The sequence below is a fragment of the Monodelphis domestica genome, chromosome 3 (genome assembly GCF_027887165.1).
Source record: "Monodelphis domestica isolate mMonDom1 chromosome 3, mMonDom1.pri, whole genome shotgun sequence".
Taxonomy (NCBI): Eukaryota; Metazoa; Chordata; class Mammalia; order Didelphimorphia; family Didelphidae; genus Monodelphis; species Monodelphis domestica.
The window spans coordinates 64,400,224-64,424,311 of NC_077229.1; the positions used below are offsets into that span (position 1 = coordinate 64,400,224).

At 36.7% G+C, this 24,088-nt stretch overlaps 1 protein-coding gene across 2 annotated transcripts in view; it reads right to left on the minus strand.

Annotated features, from left to right (window-relative positions):
- LOC103093249 (mucin-16-like) overlaps positions 1–24,088 on the minus strand; it is a 165,882-nt gene that overhangs the window by 59,674 nt on the left and 82,120 nt on the right. For both annotated transcript variants that reach the window (XM_056820567.1, XM_056820566.1), the window contains exons 31-36: positions 13,800–13,927; positions 13,620–13,687; positions 13,031–13,203; positions 12,228–12,260; positions 8,749–9,399; positions 7,732–7,770 (exon numbers count right to left, since the gene is read on the minus strand). In XM_056820567.1, the coding sequence (XP_056676545.1) occupies positions 7,732–7,770; positions 8,749–9,399; positions 12,228–12,260; positions 13,031–13,203; positions 13,620–13,687; positions 13,800–13,927 (1,092 nt within the window). The remainder of the gene's footprint in view (positions 1–7,731; positions 7,771–8,748; positions 9,400–12,227; positions 12,261–13,030; positions 13,204–13,619; positions 13,688–13,799; positions 13,928–24,088) is intronic.

The window sequence follows — 24,088 nt, forward strand, 5'->3', positions numbered from 1 at the left end:
ATGGGATATATGTGAAGCAGTACTCTAGACAATTCATAACTCTCAGTGCCTTGATCAACAAAATAGGGAGGAGATCAACCACTTGGGCTTGCAACATAAAACATTAGAAAAAGAACAAATTAAAAATCCCTAGATGAAAACTAAATTGGAAATCCTAAAAATGAAAGGAGAAATTAATAAAATTGAAAGTAAAAGAACTATTGAACTATTCAATAAGACCAGGAGCTGGTACTTGAAAAACAAATAAAATAGATAAAGTACTGGTGAATCAAATTTTTTTAAAAGGAAAAGAATCAAATTAATATTATCAAAAATGAAAAGGGTCATCTCTCTTCTAATAAAGAAGAAATTAAGACAATTATTAAGAGTCACTATGCCCAATTTTATGTCAATAAATATAATAATCTAGGGGAAATAAATGAATATTTATACAAAATATAAAATGCCTTGATTGACAAAAGTGGAAATAATCCCATCTCAGAAAAAGAAATTGATTGAGCAATCAAGAAACTCCCTAAGAAAAAATCCCCAGGGTTATGTGAATTCACAAGTGAATTTTATAAGACATTTAAATAAAGAACAACTAATCCTAATACTACACATACTATTTGAGAAAATAAACAAAGGAGTCTTACAAATTTATTTCATGACATGAATATTGTACTGATTCCTAAGAAATAGGAAGAAAAAAACAGAGAAAGAAAACTATAGAGCAATCTCCTTAATATTGATGCAAAAATCTTAAATAAAATATTAGCAAAAAGACTACAGGAAGTCATCACAAGGATTATCCACTATGACCAAGTGGGATTTATACCTGTAATGCAAGGCCAGGTTTACCATTAGGAAAAACATCCACATAATTGACTACAACAATAACCAAGCTAACAAAAATCAAATCATATATTAGTAGATGCAGACAAAGCCTTTGACAAAATACAATACCCATTCATATTAAAACACTAGAAAATATAGGAATAGAAGGGCCATTCCTCAAAATAATAAACAGTATTTGTTTATAACCATTAATAAGTATCATCTGCAATGGGGATGTTAGGAACCTTCCCAAGAAGTTTAGGAGTGAAGCAAGGATGCCCATTATCACCACTAATATTTAATAGTGTCCTAGAAATGCTAGCTGCATCAATTAGAAAAATAAATCAAAGGGATTAAAGTAGACAATGAGGAAATTAACTATCACTCTTTGAATATGATATGATAGTATATTTGGAGAACCCAAGAAAATCAACTAAAAAGTTAGTAGAAATAATTAATAATTTTAGCAATGTTGCTGGATACAAAATAAAACCACATAATCAGCATTTCTTTTTATATCCAATAAAAATCAGCACCAAGAATTAGAAAGAGAAATTCTATTTAAAATTACTCTAGGTAATGACATACTTGGGGATCTATCTGCCAAGATAAACTCAAGAATTATATAAACAAAACTACTACAAAACACTTTAGACATAACTAAAACTAGATCTAAACAACTGGAAAAACATTAATTGGTAATGGGTAGGATGAGCTAATATAATAAAAATGACAGTCCCACCAAAACTAATTTACTTATGCAGTGCCATTCCTATCAAACTACCAAAAAAACCTTTTTATAGAATTAGAAAAAATTATAACAAAGTTCATTTGGAAGAACAAAAGATCAAGAGTATCAAGGGAACTATTTTTAAAAAATGTGAAGAATGGAGACCCTAGCAGTATCAGATTTTAAACTGCACTATAAAGTGGTGATCATCAAATATGGTACTGCCTAAGAGATAGAAAGGGGATCAATGGAATAGACTGGGGGGGGGGCAAATGCCCTAAGGAAGAAAGTGTTTGATAAACCCAAAGATCCCAGCGTTTGAGACAAGAATGCACTATTTGACAAAACTGCTGGGAAAACAGTATGGGAGAGGTTAGGTTTAGATCAATATCACACACCCTATTCCAATATAATTTCAAAATGGGCAAAAAACACCCTATTCCAATATAATTTCAAAATGGGCAAAAAACTTAATATAAAGAAGGAAATTATAAGTAAATTAGGTGAACATAGAATAGTATACCTGTCAGATCTATGGGAAAGGAAGTAATTTAAGACCAAGCAAAAGATAGAGGACATTACCAAATGTAAAAAGAATAATTTTGATTACTTGAATTTAAAAAGCTTTTATACAAACAAAATCAATTCAACCAAAATTAGATGGGAAGCTATAAATTGGGGGTAATTTTATAACAAAATTCTCTTACAAAGGTCTAATTCTTAAATTTATGAGGAACTAAGACAATTTTTCAAAAAATCAAGCCATTCCTCAATTGACAAAGGGTCAAAGGACATGAATAGACAGATTTCTGATAAAGAAATCAAAACTATCAATAAGTACATGAAAAAGTGTTCTAAATCCCTCATAATTCGAGAAATGCAAATCAAAACAACACTGAAGTACCACATCATACCTAACAGACTGGCCAATCTGACAGTAAAGGAAAATAATAAGTGTTGGAGGGAATGTGGCAAAATCGGGATAGGAATACCCTTGCTGGTGGAGTTGTGAATTGATCAACCATTCTGGAAGGCAATTTGGAACTATGCACAAAGAAGCTTTAAAAGAATGCATATCCTGTAATCCAGAAATACCACTACTAGGTTGGTACCCTAAAGAGATAATAATGAAAAGTGCTTGTACAAAAGTATTCATAGTTATATTCTTTGTGGTTGGAAAAAATTGGAAAATGTAGGGGGTGTCCCGCAATTGAGGAATGGCTGAACAAATTGTGGTATATTATGATGATGGAATACTACTGTGCTGTAAGGAATGATGAACTGGAGGATTTCTATATCAACTGGAAGATTTCCAGGAGCTGATGCAGAGTGAAATGAGCTGAACCAAGGGAACATTATACACAGAAAGTGAAACATTGTGGAACAATCCAATGTAATGGACTTTGCTAATACAAGACAATCCTGATGCCCTCCACATCAAGAGAAAGAACTGTTGGAATAGAAACACAGAAGAAAAATGAATGACCAATTATTTGTTTATATAGATATATGATTGGGGGTTTGTATTTGAAAAGATTACTCTATTGCAAAAATGAATAATATGAAAGTGTTATCAGTGGTAACATCTATATAACCTAGTAGAAGTGCTTATTGGATCTGGGATGGGGGAGGGAAGAGGGAAAGGAAAGAAAATCAAATATGTCAACAGGGAAAATATTTTAAAATAAAATTAATATGAAAAATTGAAATTTTTTTTCTACCTCTAACTAAAAAAATGATATCTTAAAAATCAAAGTTCATGGTAGGATCTAGGTACTGACCAGTATCTCACATCCTGTACCAAGGTAAGGTCAAAATGGGTATGTGATTTAGATATGATGAGTGATACCATAACGAAATTAGGGGAACATAGAATAGTTTACTTTCCAGACCTGTGGAGAAGGGAAGAATTTATGACCAAACAAGAAATGGAGAGTATTATAGGATGTAAAGTGAATAATTTTGAATTGAATTAAAAAGCTTTTGTACAAACAAAACCAATGGAACCAAGAGTAAAGGGGAACAACAAACTGGGGAATTTTTTAAATAATAATTTTCTGTGATAAAGGTCTCATTTCTCAAATTTATAAGAAAACAAGTTATTCTCCAATTTGGCAAATGGTCAAAGGATATGGATAAGCAATTTTCAGGTGAAGAAATCAAAGTTATCAATAATCATCTGGAAAAATATTCTAAATTACTCTAGATTTGAGAAATGCAAATTAAAACAATCCTAAGGTACCACCTCACACATATCAAATTGGTCCATGTGACAATAAAGGAAAGTGATAAATTTTGGAGAGCATATGACAAAATTGGGAAACTAATGCATTGTTGTTGGAGTTTGTGAACTGAGCCCACCATTCTAGAGGGCAATTTGGAACTATGCCCAAAGAGCTAAAAAATTGTGCATAGTCTTTCATCCTGTAGTACCACTACTAGGTCTCTATCCAAAAGAGATAATTAAAATGGGTAAAGAATCTACTTGTCAAAAAATATTTATAGCAGCTCTTTATGTGGTGGAAAAGAATTGGAAATTGAGGGGATATATATATATATATATGTCAATTGTGGATTGAATGAATTGTGGGTACATGCTGGTGATAAGAGTATTTTTGTGCTATAAAAATGATAAGCAGGATAATTTCAGAAAAAGCAGGGAAGATCTTTATGAACGGATGTAGAGTAAAATCAGCAGCACAGGGAGAATATTGTACACGGTAACAGAAATATTCTAAAATGATCAACTGTGAAAGACTAAACTATTCTCAGAAAGGCAGCAATCTGGGACAGGTTTGAAAGACTTTTGACTAAGATTATTTTCCACCTCTAGAGAAAGAAATGTGGGAATCAGTTGCAAATCAAAGCATACTTATTTTCACATTATGTTTAGGAACAGTTTTATCTTGTGGCTCTGGTTTTATATGAGTGTTCTCTTATAATAATGACCAATATGGATGTTTATTTTACATGATAATAATACATGTATAATCCATTTCAAATTATTTACCATCTCCAAGAGGCGGGACAACAAAAGGGAAGGGGGGAGACAATTTTGAACTTATAATTTCAGAAAACATATATTGAAAATTGTTACTAGATGTAATTAGGAAAATAAATCTTTGACTTAAATTATTTTTTAATTAAAGTAAAATTTTTAAAAGATAAAAGATATCAGAGGCTTTTAAGCAACATGATAACCATGTGGCCTGATTTCTCAGCAATGCTGAATGACATACAGCTTCTCTAATAGCATAGGCGATTTTCTATTGGAAATAGATAGATACCTGAACTCTCCTTGTTCAGACTCGCTTACTAACCAAGGACAATAAGTCAATTAAGAGAGGCAAATCAGTCACAGCAGAATAAAAGGATGCTTTAGGGATTTTATAGTACCTGGGACACTTCCCTTCCTTGAAGTTTCTTGTCCAGAAAGTGACTTGATGGTCTGCCTCCATTCCTCATCTAAGATCATCTAGAGGCATTTGTCTCCTCATCCTTATCTCCAACCACACCTAGAGATCCAAACCTGACCTTGTCCACCAGGTTGATGGGCTGCTAGGAGCCATGTGGAGACAATTACATCAGAGAGGTCCAGTTTTCCAGTTCTGACCTCTGACCAATTCCAGGATCTACTGGCTATAGTAGTTCTTGGAAACACTCAGAGGCCATAGCATCTTAGGACCAGGTCACAGGAATCACAGAGTTAATATGTAGGAAGCAATCTATAAACTAGGGACCATGAAGCATCCCTGGATGGAAAACAATGCCTCAGAATGGACAAGACTTAGAGGTAAATCCCTGAGATTTGGCACTAAAAGGGTGGGACCAAGTACAATTAATCACCAAAGGTCCAAGTGAATTATTATGCCAAAGTGAGGAAGAAGATCATAGAAACTTACCTTGAACGGAAGGTCCTATAGCTATTAGTATCCTCTTTTGCATATGAGGAAGTCAAGGCTCACAGAGATAAAGTGACTTGCCCATTTGTGTCATTCACCTTACCCAAAGTTCATTGCTCAAGAGCAGAACCTTTGGCTCTGTCTCCCTTCTTGACCCTTGACACTAGGACCTCTGTGGCTCAGATGATAGAAGTAACTATGTGGCAAAGTGGAGAGAGTGCTGAATGTTGTAACAGTTAAAATTTAGGGGAATGGGGAGACTGAGGCATCTGAGGCAGGTAGAAATTAGTTTCTCTCTGCAAGGAGTATTATATTTTTTAGAGGTTTATTAGAGGTTGAAGATTAAAGAATATACAAATAAGAAACATGTGCCTAGGCCAGAGGCCTAGACAAAATAACCTCACATCATGGAAGAGACACATCTGCTCCAAAACGGAAGTCCAAAAGAGAGCCAAGAGAGAGACCCCTCAAAAGCCTTTGAATCAGCTTAAATACCTTCTCAATCTTGGCCCAGGTGAGATTATAAGGCATTCTGGGGAAGTGGAGCAAAGGCTCGTGGGGATTGTAGTCCTGTATTCGAGTCTATTTTTTACAATGTAAGAGAGGAAGCAGACCATCATACTGGAAGATCAACTTGAGTGGGGAAGGGCAGGAAGGAGAGAGAATTCTGGAGAAGGAAGAGGAACTGAGAAGATCCAAAGAGCTGAACTCACTTCTCTTTGGGAAGCCCACCAGAGAGGTGGATCTAAACGAACCTCTGAGCCTGGAACATCCTCCTGTGAAGCCTGACCCCGCACATTCAGTGAAGACAAACCAGGGTGAATAGGACTTTGCCAGGAAGCTATTCACCACAAAATTTCCTCTCAATCCCTCTAAACAGTCCTTGAATTTGATATCATAGCTATGACAGCGAGGAGTCAGGACAACTCTCACAATTTGACCCCAGAGGGTAAGGCAGGCAGAGCCTAACCCTGCAGGACTTGGGAGGAGTTATTTTTAGGGACTTCCTATTTCCCACTTTCCCATTACCTTATCCCACAACTCACTTGCCCCACATAACTATTTATAAGATCAAGTGCCTGCTTCATAGTATCCAATAAGGGAGACTGAGAGTTTGGGGGGAGAAAAGTTCCACTTCTCTTCTCAGAGAGGTAGAAGCTATCTGTCCTATATTTTGCTTCAATCAAATCTTTGAGGGAACAGTAATCTGTGATTCTGAAAGCAACCAGTGTGCGATTTACCAGGGAAAGAGAGAGAGAAACCAATCTATCCTCTCTCCATTCCTTCTCTATCACATTCTGGTCCTGAACTCAGTGGTGGAGGACTCCATTTCTCTCCCTCCATTACATGAGCCTGGAGTCAGGAAGACCCCAGTTCAAATCTAACCTCAGACCTTACTACCTGTATTACCATGGGAAAGTCACTCAGTCATTGCTTGTCTCTGTTTCCTCACCTGAAAAATGGGCCTAAATATAGGGTTGTTATGTGGATCAAATTAGATAATATTTCTTAAAAAATGTTTAGTCATAATGCTAATGCCTGGCACATAATAGGTGCTACATAAATGCTTATTCCCTTCCCCTTCCCTTTTCCATAGGCTGCAGTTGGGTAGGTATAAGATAGAGGATTTGAAGACAAATTTTCCTAGTAAACTGGACCCCACTAGTGTACCCATTGGATCAAAGCAATCAATCAATCACCATTGATTTAATTGTTTATTATGTGCCCAGCCCTATCCTAAATAGGAAGGATATAAATAAAAACAAACAAATTCTCTGCCCTTGGAGAGTACATAGAAGGAACCTTCCCCAAAGTATAAAGAGTTTCAATATGAGATGCTGGGGCTGAAATCTCTCTTGGACCTTCAGTACAACATAATAGAGTGGAAAGAATGATGACTTTGTAATCAGAGGTCCTGAATTCAAATATCACTGATTTTTCTGATTCTATATTTGTGACCTAGGGTATCTTAATTAACTTCTCTGGGTCTCAGTTTTCACATTTGGAAACGAAAGGGTTTAGCTAGGTGACCTTTCAGGGTCAATTCTAGTCTTATCCAATCAACGTTAGCCAATCATTTTACATCTCTGGGTCTCAGTTTCCACATATGTAAAATGAGAGGCCATATATATACTTCTGGATACTTCTAAGGTTCCTTCCAACTTTATGTCTATGATTGATAATATGAAAGTTCATAGCATTGGGAACCTCACTCCTCACTCTGAAACTCCTATTCTCAAGGCTGTGCAGAGAAAGGTATCAAAGGCACAGAGGAATTCTTACCTGCAGTGCTAGAGGAAGGTGATGGAGTCAGAGATGGTGCTAAAGAAAATGGGGGGACAGAAAGAAAAATAACCAACTGTGAATGAAAACTATTGACCACATGCTTACATGAATACTACAGGAAAGGGTACAGTCTATGAGATATAGAGGTGGTGTGTTTGTCACATGCTCTGCTTGGATCACCTGATCAGAGGGGGAGGGAACTCCATCCTGACCTCTCCTCTCAGGGGAGCTGTTCATTTTTGCATCCTCAGCCCCAGGGTCTTGCACAGGGCAGACATCATAAAAGCTTGGGTCATCTACTACTTTGCAACTCTGGGCCCATTATTGAGCCCACCATTCCACTGGCATAGAGCTTCCTCTTCCCCCACCATGTTTGATTAAAGAGTATTCACTGTAGTCTAGAAGAAAGAACTTTAGATAAGAGTCAGAACACCTACAATTTGAATCCTGGCTTGAACACCTTCTGAGTCTTCTTGGTAGGACCTCCAAATGGGTCTCCCTTAGTACTACCCTACTAATCTTGTAGGACTTATATGTGTCAGCTGTATACTAGGCACGCTATGTGTTAGCTATTATTCATCTGTCCAGGGCAGGTATGAATGAGTTGATAACTCTAGCCCTGGGCATGTTCTCAATCCTATCTACAAAGTACCAGGAGGTGTTTTGTCCACAACTGCCAAATGGGTGTGTAGTCACAATTCCAAACAAAGGCTTATCTTCTCCATCCCTTAAAAGCTCCATCCTTATGATCTGTCTTTCCTGATCCATCTTCCCCATATGGGTAGAAAATATCAGATCTAAGCTTTGAACCCAGGTCCTCTGACATGAATGCCTGCTCTTACTACTGCATCACACACCCTTCATGAGTCATTAAGGGATAAAGGACAAGGTTGACCTCCTCCTTGGACATGTCAGACTCAGACACCATAACTGTGGTGACTGTTTCCTGCCTGTATTTCACTAAAATACAACCCTGTGTTCCAGCAGGGAAGATAATGAAGGAAGTGTTCTTACCAGTGTCTGCAATAGTGGTCATGGTGGTCTGGGTGGATACTTTATCTGTGGGAATGAGAGGGGCAGCTGAGCTGGTGGGCAAATCACTTGTGGACAGAACCACAGCCTCAGCTCCTCTGCTGATGTCCATCGTGGCTGTGGACTCAGTCAGGGCCGGCCCTTCCCTTGCAGTAGCCATGGCTGTGGTCTCTGAAGCAGATGTGTCCAGAGAGGTCATTGGCTTTGGATCTTCTCTACTGACACTGGAAAGACTTGTGGCTGAAGTGCTTGTAGACCCTGCTGGGGGCACATTGGTCCAGCGGAAGGCTGTGGTCGATGCTGTGGTGTCAGGGGTAGCAGGGTGTGAAGGGACACCTATGGGGCTCCCTCCTCCTGTCCCAGCCCCAGGTGGGGTAGAGATTTCGGCAATGAGCGTAGTTTCAGATGGGCTCATCTCCACTCCAGACCAGGCAGCTGGTGCTACCATGGTCTCTGGCAAGGCAGAGGAAGCAGGCACAGTGATTTTTTCCAAGTCAATATCAGAGGCAGTGGTTGGGGCTGTTGTTGCTAGAACAGAGTGTGTTCTTACTGCAGGGCTGGAAGTTGTAGTCATTATGGTCTCTGGTTCTCCAGCTGTGGTCATTATCTTGCCCTTGCTTTCTGCACTAGAACCTGTGATCAGAAGGGTGGATAATTGAATTACAGCATGTTTAGGACTATGGTCCATTTTCCATTAGCCTCACAATGAAAGGGGTCATCCTTGCCTCCTATGCTTCAGGAATGAGGAATCATTCCACTTTACTCTTAATTGATATATCTTTCTAAGGAAGAAGTTTTGTTTTACATGTGATTTCTCTCTTCAATTAGACCCTCCCCCATTCTCTCACTTTTAAGCCTGTTTATCTCTTTTTCTGTCTATCTCCCTCTATTTCTATGTTGAATTGGATGCAATTGTATAATTCTGTGCAGGAGGTGCAAAGGAAGTTATATATGGGACTATGTATTGAACCCTCCTTTGCCCATTCAGATAAGAGTGACTTTAATGTGATGCCTGCTCCTCCAATTCCTTCCTTTATATTTGCATATTCTTCTTTAAGAAAACTCCAATTATGAGAAATAATAAGTTCCACCAATTATTCCTTATTTAATCACCAACATATTCCTTTCCCCCCTCCCCTTTCTCAAGCAACAGGAAATTGGAAGGGGTTAAACAGTTATAAAGTTGTTAAATTTTCATGGGGCAGAAAAGAATCCTTCCAAACCCTAATTTTTTCAAGGCTTAATGAAGTTTAATGCATATTGTATGCAAATTAAATACAAAGAAAGTGGGTTTAGCATTCGAGGTCCTATGTAATTCAATGCAGTTCAATACACATTTATTAAGACATTGTACTAAAGTTCAGAAAGTCTGGGTCTAATCTACCTTATCTCATATAACTCCCTTCCATATACTTTTGGACAACTGGATTCCTCTTCACACTTCGTGACCATCCAGAATTTTCCTGTCTCTGTGTCTTTATTCACACTATTTTCCATTCATATAATGACTCATTTCTATCCTCCTCTATGAAATGATGAAGTTCAACCCATTTTTAAAATCTCAGTTTTAATGCCATCTCCTCTGTGAAGCCATTCTTGCTATTTTCTCAACAATTTTGAATTATTTCTAGAGATAAAATTATAAGTGAATTCTATCAAATATTCAAAGAAAAATCAATCTCAATATCCCATAAACTATTATAAAAATAAGTAATTCTATTAAAATTATTGTTATTACATAGTCTTGATATATATAACAGGGAAAGACAAAGGGAACAAAAGAAAATTAAAGACCACCCTAATGAATCATGATGCAAAAATATTGAATAAAGCATTAGCAAAAATATTTCAGTCACATGTTTAAAAGATTTTGTTGTCACTGGATTGTATGGATTCCAGGAATGGGAACTTGGTTCAGTATCAGGAAAACTCACCAAGTTAATAATAAAAATAATAAAAATCTTTTTATAACAATATATGCAGTAAAGACTTTCACAGAAAATAGCATATGTTTAAAAAACCATTTAACATCATAAGGATGAATAGACATTTCCTTGATTTGGTAAAGAGTATTTAGATAAGATCAAGAGTCAACAATATATATAGTGGAGAAATTTTAAAGGTCTGTCCAATGAAATTAGGGCTGAAATAAGGACTTCTATTATCACCATTAATGTCAGAAATAATTCTAGAAACGCTTGCAAGGCACAGTTCACACCAGTTGTGGCATATAGTAGGTGTTTAATTAATGTTAGTTGATTGATTGATTGATGAAAGAAAGGTCAGAGCAGCCCTGGGTCAATCTGCTAATTTCATGGGTCTCCCAGCAGAATATTTTGAGTACCGAAGGCATGGCTGGAAACATAGGCTTCAGGTTCCAGGACACTCATAAATCAAGAAAAAGCCAATGAATACTAAGGTAATTGTTAAATCTGCCATTGCTCCAGGCTGGGATAACATGGGATACAGTCCTTCTGACAGACTTTGAAGAACTTGAAAAATTCTAGTTTCATTCGACAAATATTTAGTAGCTATTTGATCTCTGCTAGACAGTGTAGTGGGCTCTCAGCATACAAAAAATAAAAGAAATGAAAATGAGGTCTTGCCCTCAAGGATCTTACATTCTATGAGAGGACATAGTACTTAAGTGGAAAAGTATATACATGCCTTTTCAAACATCTAAGACGGACCAAGAAAAGCTCCCTGTAAGAGGTGCCATATGAATGGCCTTGAAGGAAGCTGAGGATTCTACAAGATAGAGGAAGAGGGGGAAGTAGGAATGTTTTTCAGGAATTGTGGAAACCCTATTCAAAGACACCAAGGTAGAAGATAGAATGTCAAATTTGGGGAACACAAGTAGGATTATCTTTCTGTATTCTGACTTTGTAGAAATATGCAAGAAAGAGGCAATTACCCCATACTATGGTGGAAAGAGAACACTCAGAGGTGGTTTTTAGATACTTTATCTCAGGAAGACACTTTCAACAACAGCCTGCCTGGCCTTCCTGCTATAACATTAGGGAGACTTCTCCCTCTCCTGTACCTTTCCTCTCTCTACCTCTTCAGTGCTCTCATCTTAAGGAAAGAAACATTTGAGGAAAATAAGTAGAGACCCAGTTGGTTCCTACTTTTAGTTTGGAGAATAATCATGGAGCAAGAGATGTGAGTAGAGAAAATATGGTTATTGAAGTAATCATTAAGTATTAAACATCCACCATGAAGGAAATTGAAGGGTAAGGAAGACTTCAAGGTTCTCTGGGATTTTGTAGAAATATCTTTTGCTTCTTAGCCTGGTTTTGATTCTCAGGCTTGAGCCATAAGGATAGGGGGAAGGGAGAGACTTTCTTCCCTGATGCTACTTACACTCCACTGTCCATTTTCCCTCCCACCCCAAAGTCCAACATGAAATGGGTGATCAGGTTCCTTCTATTTAGGGAGAGATGAAAAAACTGAATACTTACTACTTATGCTTGAAATCTCTTTATCATTATAACCTGTGGAGAGAAAAAGAGAGAGAGAGAGAGAGAGAGAGAGAGAGAGAGAGAGAGAGAGAGAGAGAGAGAGAGAGAGAGAGAGAGAGAGAGAGAGAGAGAGAGAGAGAGAGAGAGAGAGGAGAAGCAATTAATGAGAATTTTGGGGAGCATTAGGAGTGGATGGTGCCTAGAGTCACAGCACCAGGTCTCATTTCATGGTCACCCTATTCTAGCTTAGTCTTTTCCTACATTTCAAGTAATTGAATTGACAGGAAGAGGAGAAACTACAGAAATTAAATTGACTCTGTAGAAGGGTGATTGTCCTTATCCTATTTTGTGTCACACTCCTTGGTAAGTCTGGCAAAGCCTATGGATCCTTTCTCAGAATCACATCCCAAGAATATAAAACAAAAATGATACAAAGTAAACTGATTATATATTTAAATTATCTAATTGTTTTAAAATAAGTTCATGGAGGGGCAGGTATAAGTTGCAATGGATAGAAATGGGAGATGGGAGTTCTTAGGTTCAAACTTGGTCTCAGATACTTCCCAGCTGTGTGACCTTAAGCAAATCACTTAACCCCAATTGTCTAGCCCTTACTGCTCTTCTGCCTTAAAATGGATACTTGATATTGGTTCTAAGACATAAGGTGATTATTTAGTGAGTTCCTGGAACCCAGGTTATGAATTTCTACATCAGGGAAAGTGTGAATGTGGCAGATAGACCATTTCTTGAGAAGGAAAGGAGCCAGGGAAAAGGAAATGCATGTCCAAAACGAGGCTGCTCACCATTGAGGAAGAGGCTGTCCCTGTCCAAGGTGTAGGGGCCCAGCCTGGTGATGCCATAGGTCTGGTTGCTCAGCTCCCAGTAAACCTTCACTGGGTCCAGGACAGGGCTGGTGAAACCTTTATAATGGGTGCACACAACATCCACTCCAGTGGCTTCCCCTTCCTTCATAGGCCTGGGGGAAGATATATTGATAGGGAGGCCTGAAACTCCTGAGAATGATGCTTTAGACAAGGTACAGTTACCTCAAGAATGGGTTCTGGGTCAGTCACTTAAGTTCTGTTTGACTCATTTTCCTCATTTGTAAAATGAGTGTGTTCCTCTGATGATAAAAGGATATGATCTGTTCCACAGGGTTGTTAGAATCAAATGAGATCATGTTTGTAAAGTTCTTAGCAAAATGCCTGACACATGGTAGATGTTCGTCCCCTTCCCCTTTCCTTTCAAGATAGCCAGGCATAGGGATGGCTGTATTCCTTCCAGTTTAGGAGATGAAAAGGAAGTAAACAAAAAGGCAGACCCAAGCCAGCCCCAGTGGAGATAAGCAGGTTCCTTGGACCTTTGTGGGCCAGTCTTTCCCAGGGCTCTCACCTTAGTGAGGTCAGCGTACATCCAATATAACTAGAAGCCAGGCTACTGTTCTTGAACAAGCCTCTTAGCTGGAAGACAGAAGAGGGAAATGGGTGAGTAAATAAATGCATAGAACAGAGCAGGATCCGCGGCCCTGAGGGCTGAGAAAGGCACCTTCAGGTTAGATAAAGAGAGACTCACTAGGTGCTGGAGGATTCTCTCTGTGGAGCTGAATTTCTCCGAGTATGGGTGTTCCATATCTTCTGTGTACAGCATATTGTTTATGGTGAAGTTCATAGTAAAACGTTCCCGTCTTGGTCTCCCACTTGCTATAAATGAAAAAATCCTTACATCTGATTTCTGGGCTCACATCTTAAAGAAGTAAATACTATCCTTTCAGTATCCTGGACCCAAACTTTTCCCATCATCCTTAACTTTTCTTCCTCTTTCCTCCCTCCTCTCCTTTAATCACTTGCCAAGACTCAATGATTCTATACTCACATCCTCTCTCTCATCAGTCCCCTTCTCCCCACTTTATATGTCTACCACTCTAATTCAACCCCCAACACCAACTGTTGACTGGACTCTTGTTACAACCTAACTGATCTGCTAGCTTCCAGGCTCTCTACCCCTTCCCATCCACATTCCACCCAGTTACTAAGAAGATTAAATTGGTGCTGGACCATATTTTATTGTAACTCTTTTAGCCACCATACTACCTAGATACTGCACCGTAATCCTCTTTTCTGGATCAGTGTCTAATACAAAGTTAGTACCTCATCAGTTGAAATGGAACAAGGAAACAGGGACTGTCAAATTGTCAATGAAGAGTTTGGGGAAAACATTCTAGGGCCACTCTTTCTAAAAGGCATTAGGAGCCCTTGATGAAAAATGATGTTCACAGCCAAAAAAGAAACATTTGGAGTCTGACTGCAGAGCAAAGAATGCCATCTTTATTTCCTTCAAGTCTTTTTTTTTATTGTTTATCTGATGAGTTTCTTCTGTTATAGCATGAGCAATATGGAAATATGTATTACATGAAAACAGTGGTAGAATGTATATCACACTATTTAGTGCCTCCTGGAGGTGGGGGAAAGGAAGAGAGAGAAAATCTGAATGCTAAAACATCAGAAAATAATTGTCAAAAATTGTTTCTATATGGGTGGGGCCAAGATAGCAGAGTAGAGCAGAGAAGTTCCAATTCAAAATGGAATCATCTCCAACTGATATCAAAATATTACCACAGAATGAACACAGCATTCAGAGAACCAGAAAGGAGACAGAACCAAGTAATTTTCAAGAAAAGAAAAACACCAAAGGTAGGCAGAGAATATTTGGAGCACTGGCATGAGAGGAGACAACATTTGGCAAGATTATAGCAAGGAGTGAAGAGCAAGTTAGAGGCAAGCTACACATCTCCACCTCACATCTCTTGTCCCAGATTCAGAACCTAAGGATCAAGCCAACATTCAAACCCTGAGATCCTACCTGGGACAAATAGTGGTTCTAGCAACTCATAAACCTTGAAATTTCAAACCTAATTAGTCTGGAGTCTCATCCCAGGGAAATATGGGCTGAAATGGGCTGGTCTGTGTTGACCCAGAGTTAAGCCAGGAGTCCAAGTATGGGCTTGGGATTAGGACATAGTTCACAGTTTTGGGGTGGCTGATAGTACTAAGAAGGTGCCTGGATCTTTTTGCCTAAAAAGCTCAGGGCAAAGCTCCAAGACAGGGCAATCAAGGATGTGCCTGATTGGATCAAGTACAAAATGAGACCAAAAATTTGAGCCTAAGCCTAGAGCTAGAATTTGATCAGCCTGCAAAAGCTTATACCTAAGCCTGAGGCAAATCTTTAACCCATCAGCATCTCAAGGGTCAATTGAATGAGCAGTGTGAGGGGGCTCTCAGAGCTCTCAGCACTTGAGCCATCACATCATCTTCCAAGAAATGAAACTGGCCAAAACCTACAAAATAAGCTAAGAATATCATCAAGGAAGGACTGAAGTTTAAGAGGGCACCCCAACTTCCCAAAAAGCAAAGCCTACTGATTAGGTAGGAAAAATGAGCAAACCAACAAAAAAGCACCTAACTCTAAAGAGTTTTTATGGAGAAGAAGAGCAAGGTACAGACACAGTAGGGGACAGGGAAAGCAAAGCAAACATACCCAAAATTCAAAAGAAAAATATGGATTGAACACAGATTCTGGAAGAGCTCAAAAAAGACTTAAAAAAAATTTAAAAAGGCAAAGGAAAAGTGGTAAAGAGAAATGAAAGCAATGCAAGAAGAAATTAAAAAAGGAGAGCCAAAAAAAGTGCTGGAGAAAAATCAGGTGTTAAAAATTAGAATTCAGCAACTAGAAATGAATGATTTCATGAGAAATCAAGAAACAATAAAGCAGAATCAAAGGATTAAAAAAAACCCAGGAAAACACGAAGCTTCTTATTGAAAAATCAAATGACTTAGAAAAATAGGTCTAGGAGAGACAATTTGAGAATTAATCAAACACCTGGAAGCCATGAACCAGAAAAAACCTTGGACATCACACTACAAGAAATTATCAAAGAAAATTGCCCAGATATCCTCAAAAAATAAAATTGCAATGGGAACAATTCATAGATCATCTCCAGAAAGAAATTCTCAAATGATAACTTCCAGGAATGTAACAGCTAAATTCAAGAGCCAGCAAGATAAAGAGAAAATATGGCAAACAGCCATAAAGAAACAATTCAAATATCATGGAACTACAGTCAGGATCACACAGGATCTAGCAGCTTCTACATTACAGGATCAAGAGGTATGGAATAGAATATTCAGAAATGCAAAGGATCTGGATTTACAACCCAGAGTCACCTATCCAGCAAAACTGAGTATATTCTTTCAGGATAAAAAATAGACATTCAATAACATAAAATGTTTCTAAGCATTCCTGAGGAATAAGTCATACCTTAACAAAAAATTTAAGACCAAAAATGAGACATAAAGGAAGCCCAAATAGGCCAAAGAAAGAGAAAATTGAAGGGTCTCATCAAGATAAAAATGTTTTTATGTCTACATGGAAAGAGAATATCTGTAATTTTCAAAAATTTACTCTTACTAGTAGAGAATATGGAAGGAATTTACTTAGAAAGAGGGTGGGAAAGGAAGCTGATTATGATCATATGATGTGTATGTAAGTGTGATGATATGAAATTATATGTATGTATGATATGTATGCATATGATATGATATGTACAAAAATCAGGTGATGAAAGAGATGATTGCACTGAGAGAAAAGGGAAGGGAGAGAGAGAATGGGGTAAATTATATAACATAAAGAATTGTGAAAAATTGTTATAGGAGGGGAGGATAAGGGTGATGATGGGCAAAGCTTAAACTTTACTCTCATTGTAAGTGAATCAGAGAGTTAAAAACAAATATACTCAGTGTGGAGTAGAATTCTATTTTGCCCTACAGAGAAGTAGGAGGAGAATAAGACAAGGGAAGGGGGAGATATTAGAGGAAGAGGAAAGGGAGGTGATGAAAAGCAAAATAATAGTGAGGAAGATCAGAGTGAAAAGGAATAGAGCAGTATCTAAAGGGGAAAATAAGATTGTGGGCAATTCACAATTAGTAATCATAATGCGGAATGTGAATGGGATGAATTCAGTCATGAAACAGAAGTAAATAGCAGAGAGGATTAAAAAAATCCTTACGTTATGTTGTTTATAAGAAACACAGTTTAGGCAGGGTGACACACACAGATTAAAGGTAAAAGTCTGGAGGAGAATTTATTATGTATCATCTAAAATAAAAAAGTTGGTGTATTAATCATGATAACAGACAAAGCTAAAGTAGAAATTGGTCTGATTAAAAGAGATTATGAAGGAAATTACATTTTGCTTAAAGGTATTATAAACACTGAATGTCATTACTAAACATTTATGCACAAAATGGCATAGCATCTAGGTTTCTAAAGAAGAAATTAAAGGAATTTAAGGGGGAATGGATAGTAGGAACATATTAATGGGAAACCCTCAAATTTCCCCTATCAGAACCAGATAAATAGAACCAAAAATGAATAAGAAAGAAATGAAGTGAATGAAGTGTTAGGAAAATGAGAGATAATAGATATCTGTAGAAAATGGAACAGGGATAAAAAGGAATATACCTTCTCTCAGTCGTGCATGGTACATATATACAAAGATTGACCATGTCCTAGTGCATAGAAACATTGCAAATAAATGAAGAAAAGCAGAAATGATAAATGCAACTTTTCTAGATCAAAATGCCACAAGAATTATAATTACTGAGAGTCCATGGAAAGGCAAATTTAAAAGTAATTGGAACCAAAATAATCTAATTCTTCAAAATGGGTAGGTCAAGAAAAAAAAATCACAGAAACAGCCACAAACTTCAATGAAGAGAATCACAATGAGGAGACAACATATAAAAATCTATGGGATATATGTGAAGCAGTACTCTAGACAATTCATATCTCTCAGTGCCTTGATCAACAAAATAGGGAGGAGATCAACCACTTGGGCTTGCAACATAAAACATTAGAAAAAGAACAAATTAAAAATCCCTAGATGAAAACTAAATTGGAAATCCTAAAAATGAAAGGAGAAATTAATAAAATTGAAAGTAAAAGAACTATTGAACTATTCAATAAGACCAGGAGCTGGTACTTGAAAAACAAATAAAATAGATAAAGTACTGGTGAATCAAATTTTTTTAAAAGGAAAAGAATCAAATTAATATTATCAAAAATGAAAAGGGTCATCTCTCTTCTAATAAAGAAGAAATTAAGACAATTATTAAGAGTCACTATGCCCAATTTTATGTCAATAAATATAATAATCTAGGGGAAATAAATGAATATTTATACAAAATATAAAATGCCTTGATTGACAAAAGTGGAAATAATCCCATCTCAGAAAAAGAAATTGATTGAACAATCAAGAAACTCCCTAAGAAAAAATCCCCAGGGTTATGTGAATTCACAAGTGAATTTTATAAGACATTTAAATAAAGAACAACTAATCCTAATACTACACATACTATTTGAGAAAATTAGCAAAGGAGTCTTACAAATTTATTTCATGACATGAATATTGTACTGATTCCTAAGAAATAGGAAGAAAAAAACAGAGAAAGAAAACTATAGAGCAATCTCCTTAATATTGATGCAAAAATCTTAAATAAAATATTAGCAAAAAGACTACAGGAAGTCATCACAAGGATTATCCACTATGACCAAGTGGGATTTATACCTGTAATGCAAGGCCAGGTTTACCATTAGGAAAAACATCCACATAATTGACTACAACAATAACCAAGCTAACAAAAATCAAATCATATATTAGTAGATGCAGACAAAGCCTTTGACAAAATACAATACCCATTCATATTAAAACACTAGAAAATATAGGAATAGAAGGGCCATTCCTCAAAATAATAAACAGTATTTGTTTATAACCATTAATAAGTATCATCTGCAATGGGGATGTTAGGAACCTTCCCAAGAAGTTTAGGAGTGAAGCAAGGATGCCCATTATCACCACTAATATTTAATAGTGTCCTAGAAATGCTAGCTGCATCAATTAGAAAAATAAATCAAAGGGATTAAAGTAGACAGTGAGGAAATTAACTATCACTCTTTGAATATGATATGATAGTATATTTGGAGAACCCAAGAAAATCAACTAAAAAGTTAGTAGAAATAATTAATAATTTTAGCAATGTTGCTGGATACAAAATAAAACCACATAATCAGCATTTCTTTTTATATCCAATAAAAATCAGCACCAAGAATTAGAAAGAGAAATTCTATTTAAAATTACTCTAGGTAATGACATACTTGGGGATCTATCTGCCAAGATAAACTCAAGAATTATATAAACAAAACTACTACAAAACACTTTAGACATAACTAAAACTAGATCTAAACAACTGGAAAAACATTAATTGGTAATGGGTAGGATGAGCTAATATAATAAAAATGACAGTCCCACCAAAACTAATTTACTTATGCAGTGCCATTCCTATCAAACTACCAAAAAAACCTTTTTATAGAATTAGAAAAAATTATAACAAAGTTCATTTGGAAGAACAAAAGATCAAGAGTATCAAGGGAACTATTTTTAAAAAATGTGAAGAATGGAGACCCTAGCAGTATCAGATTTTAAACTGCACTATAAAGTGGTGATCATCAAATATGGTACTGCCTAAGAGATAGAAAGGGGATCAATGGAATAGACTGGGGGGGGGCAAATGACCAAAGGAAGAAAGTGTTTGATAAACCCAAAGATCCCAGCGTTTGAGACAAGAATGCACTATTTGACAAAACTGCTGGGAAAACAGTATGGGAGAGGTTAGGTTTAGATCAATATCACACACCCTATTCCAAGATAATTTCAAAATGGGCAAAAAACTTAATATAAAGAAGGAAATTATAAGTAAATTAGGTGAACATAGAATAGTATACCTGTCAGATCTATGGGAGAGGAAGTAATTTAAGACCAAGCAAAAGATAGAGGACATTACCAAATGTAAAAAGAATAATTTTGATTACTTGAATTTAAAAAGCTTTTATACAAACAAAATCAATTCAACCAAAATTAGATGGGAAGCTATAAATTGGGGGTAATTTTATAACAAAATTCTCTTACAAAGGTCTAATTCTTAAATTTATGAGGAACTAAGACAATTTTTCAAAAAATCAAGCCATTCCTCAATTGACAAAGGGTCAAAGGACATGAATAGACAGATTTCTGATAAAGAAATCAAAACTATCAATAAGTACATGAAAAAGTGTTCTAAATCCCTCATAATTCGAGAAATGCAAATCAAAACAACACTGAAGTACCACATCATACCTAACAGACTGGCCAATCTGACAGTAAAGGAAAATAATAAGTGTTGGAGGGAATGTGGCAAAATCGGGATAGGAATGCCCTTGCTGGTGGAGTTGTGAATTGATCAACCATTCTGGAAGGCAATTTGGAACTATGCACAAAGAAGCTTTAAAAGAATGCATATCCTGTAATCCAGAAATACCACTACTAGGTTGGTACCCTAAAGAGATAATAATGAAAAGTGCTTGTACAAAAGTATTCATAGTTATATTCTTTGTGGTTGGAAAAAATTGGAAAATGTAGGGGGTGTCCCGCAATTGAGGAATGGCTGAACAAATTGTGGTATATTATGATGATGGAATACTACTGTGCTGTAAGGAATGATGAACTGGAGGATTTCTATATCAACTGGAAGATTTCCAGGAGCTGATGCAGAGTGAAATGAGCTGAACCAAGGGAACATTATACACAGAAAGTGAAACATTGTGGAACAATCCAATGTAATGGACTTTGCTAATACAAGACAATCCTGATGCCCTCCACATCAAGAGAAAGAACTGTTGGAATAGAAACACAGAAGAAAAATGAATGACCAATTATTTGTTTATATAGATATATGATTGGGGGTTTGTATTTGAAAAGATTACTCTATTGCAAAAATGAATAATATGAAAGTGTTATCAGTGGTAACATCTATATAACCTAGTAGAAGTGCTTATTGGATCTGGGATGGGGGAGGGAAGAGGGAAAGGAAAGGAAATCAAATATGGTCAACAGGGAAAATATTTTAAAATAAAATTAATATGAAAAATTGAAAATTTTTTTCTACCTCTAACTAAAAAAATGATATCTTAAAAATCAAAGTTCATGGTAGGATCTAGGTATTGACCAGTATCTCACATCCTGTACCAAGGTAAGGTCAAAATGGGTATGTGATTTAGATATGATCAGTGATACCATAACGAAATTAGGGGAACATAGAATAGTTTACTTTCCAGTCCTGTGGAGAAGGGAAGAATTTATGACCAAACAAGAAATGGAGAGTATTATAGGATGTAAAGTGAATAATTTTGAATTGAATTAAAAAGCTTTTGTACAAACAAAACCAATGGAACCAAGAGTAAAGGGGAACAACAAACTGGGGAATTTTTTAAATAATAATTTTCTGTGATAAAGGTCTCATTTCTCAAATTTATAAGAAAACAAGTTATTCTCCAATTTGGCAAATGGTCAAAGGATATGGATAAGCAATTTTCAGGTGAAGAAATCAAAGTTATCAATAATCATCTGGAAAAATATTCTAAATTACTCTAGATTTGAGAAATGCAAATTAAAACAATCCTAAGGTACCACCTCACACATATCAAATTGGTCCATGTGACAATAAAGGAAAGTGATAAATTTTGGGGAGCCTATGACAAAATTGGGAAACTAATGCATTGTTGTTGGAGTTTGTGAACTGAGCCCACCATTCTAGAGGGCAATTTGGAACTATGCCCAAAGAGCTAAAAAATTGTGCATAGTCTTTCATCCTGTAGTACCACTACTAGGTCTCTATCCAAAAGAGATAATTAAAATGGGTAAAGAATCTACTTGTCAAAAAATACTTATAGCAGCTCTTTATGTGGTGGAAAAGAATTGGAAATTGAGGGGATATATATATATATATATATATATATGTATATGTATATATATATATCAATTGTGGATTGAATGAATTGTGGTACATGCTGGTGATAAGAGTATTTTTGTGCTATAAAAATGATAAGCAGGATAATTTCAGAAAAAGCAGGGAAGATCTTTATGAACGGATGTAGAGTAAAATCAGCAGCACAGGGAGAATATTGTACACGGTAACAGAAATATTCTAAAATGATCAACTGTGAAAGACTAAACTATTCTCAGAAAGGCAGCAATCTGGGACAGGTTTGAAAGACTTTTGACTAAGATTATTTTCCACCTCTAGAGAAAGAAATATGGGAATCAGTTGCAAATCAAAGCATACTTATTTTCACATTATGTTTAGGACCAGTTTTATCTTGTGGCTCTGGTTTTATATGAGTGTTCTCTTATAATAATGACCAATATGGATGTTTATTTTACATGATAATAATACATGTATAATCCATTTCAAATTATTTACCATCTCCAAGAGGCGGGACAACAAAAGGGAAGGGGGGAGACAATTTTGAACTTATAATTTCAGAAAACATATATTGAAAATTGTTACTAGATGTAATTAGGAAAATAAATCTTTGACTTAAATTATTTTTTAATTAAAGTAAAATTTTTAAAAGATAAAAGATATCAGAGGCTTTTAAGCAACATGATAACCATGTGGCCTGATTTCTCAGCAATGCTGAATGACATACAGCTTCTCTAATAGCATAGGCGATTTTCTATTGGAAATAGATAGATACCTGAACTCTCCTTGTTCAGACTCGCTTACTAACCAAGGACAATAAGTCAATTAAGAGAGGCAAATCAGTCACAGCAGAATAAAAGGATGCTTTAGGGATTTTATAGTACCTGGGACACTTCCCTTCCTTGAAGTTTCTTGTCCAGAAAGTGACTTGATGGTCTGCCTCCATTCCTCATCTAAGATCATCTAGAGGCATTTGTCTCCTCATCCTTATCTCCAACCACACCTAGAGATCCAAACCTGACCTTGTCCACCAGGTTGATGGGCTGCTAGGAGCCATGTGGAGACAATTACATCAGAGAGGTCCAGTTTTCCAGTTCTGACCTCTGACCAATTCCAGGATCTACTGGCTATAGTAGTTCTTGGAAACACTCAGAGGCCATAGCATCTTAGGACCAGGTCACAGGAATCACAGAGTTAATATGTAGGAAGCAATCTATAAACTAGGGACCATGAAGCATCCCTGGATGGAAAACAATGCCTCAGAATGGACAAGACTTAGAGGTAAATCCCTGAGATTTGGCACTAAAAGGGTGGGACCAAGTACAATTAATCACCAAAGGTCCAAGTGAATTATTATGCCAAAGTGAGGAAGAAGATCATAGAAACTTACCTTGAACGGAAGGTCCTATAGCTATTAGTATCCTCTTTTGCATATGAGGAAGTCAAGGCTCACAGAGATAAAGTGACTTGCCCATTTGTGTCATTCACCTTACCCAAAGTTCATTGCTCAAGAGCAGAACCTTTGGCTCTGTCTCCCTTCTTGACCCTTGACACTAGGACCTCTGTGGCTCAGATGATAGAAGTAACTATGTGGCAAAGTGGAGAGAGTGCTGAATGTTGTAACAGTTAAAATTTAGGGGAATGGGGAGACTGAGGCATCTGAGGCAGGTAGAAATTAGTTTCTCTCTGCAAGGAGTATTATATTTTTTAGAGGTTTATTAGAGGTTGAAGATTAAAGAATATACAAATAAGAAACATGTGCCTAGGCCAGAGGCCTAGACAAAATAAGCTCACATCACAGAAGAGACGCATCTGCTCCAAAACGGAAGTCCAAAAGAGAGCCAAGAGAGAGACCCCTCAAAAGCCTTTGAATCAGCTTAAATACCTTCTCAATCTTGGCCCAGGTGAGATTATAAGGCATTCTGGGGAAGTGGAGCAAAGGCTCGTGGGGATTGTAGTCCTGTATTCGAGTCTATTTTTTACAATGTAAGAGAGGAAGCAGACCATCAT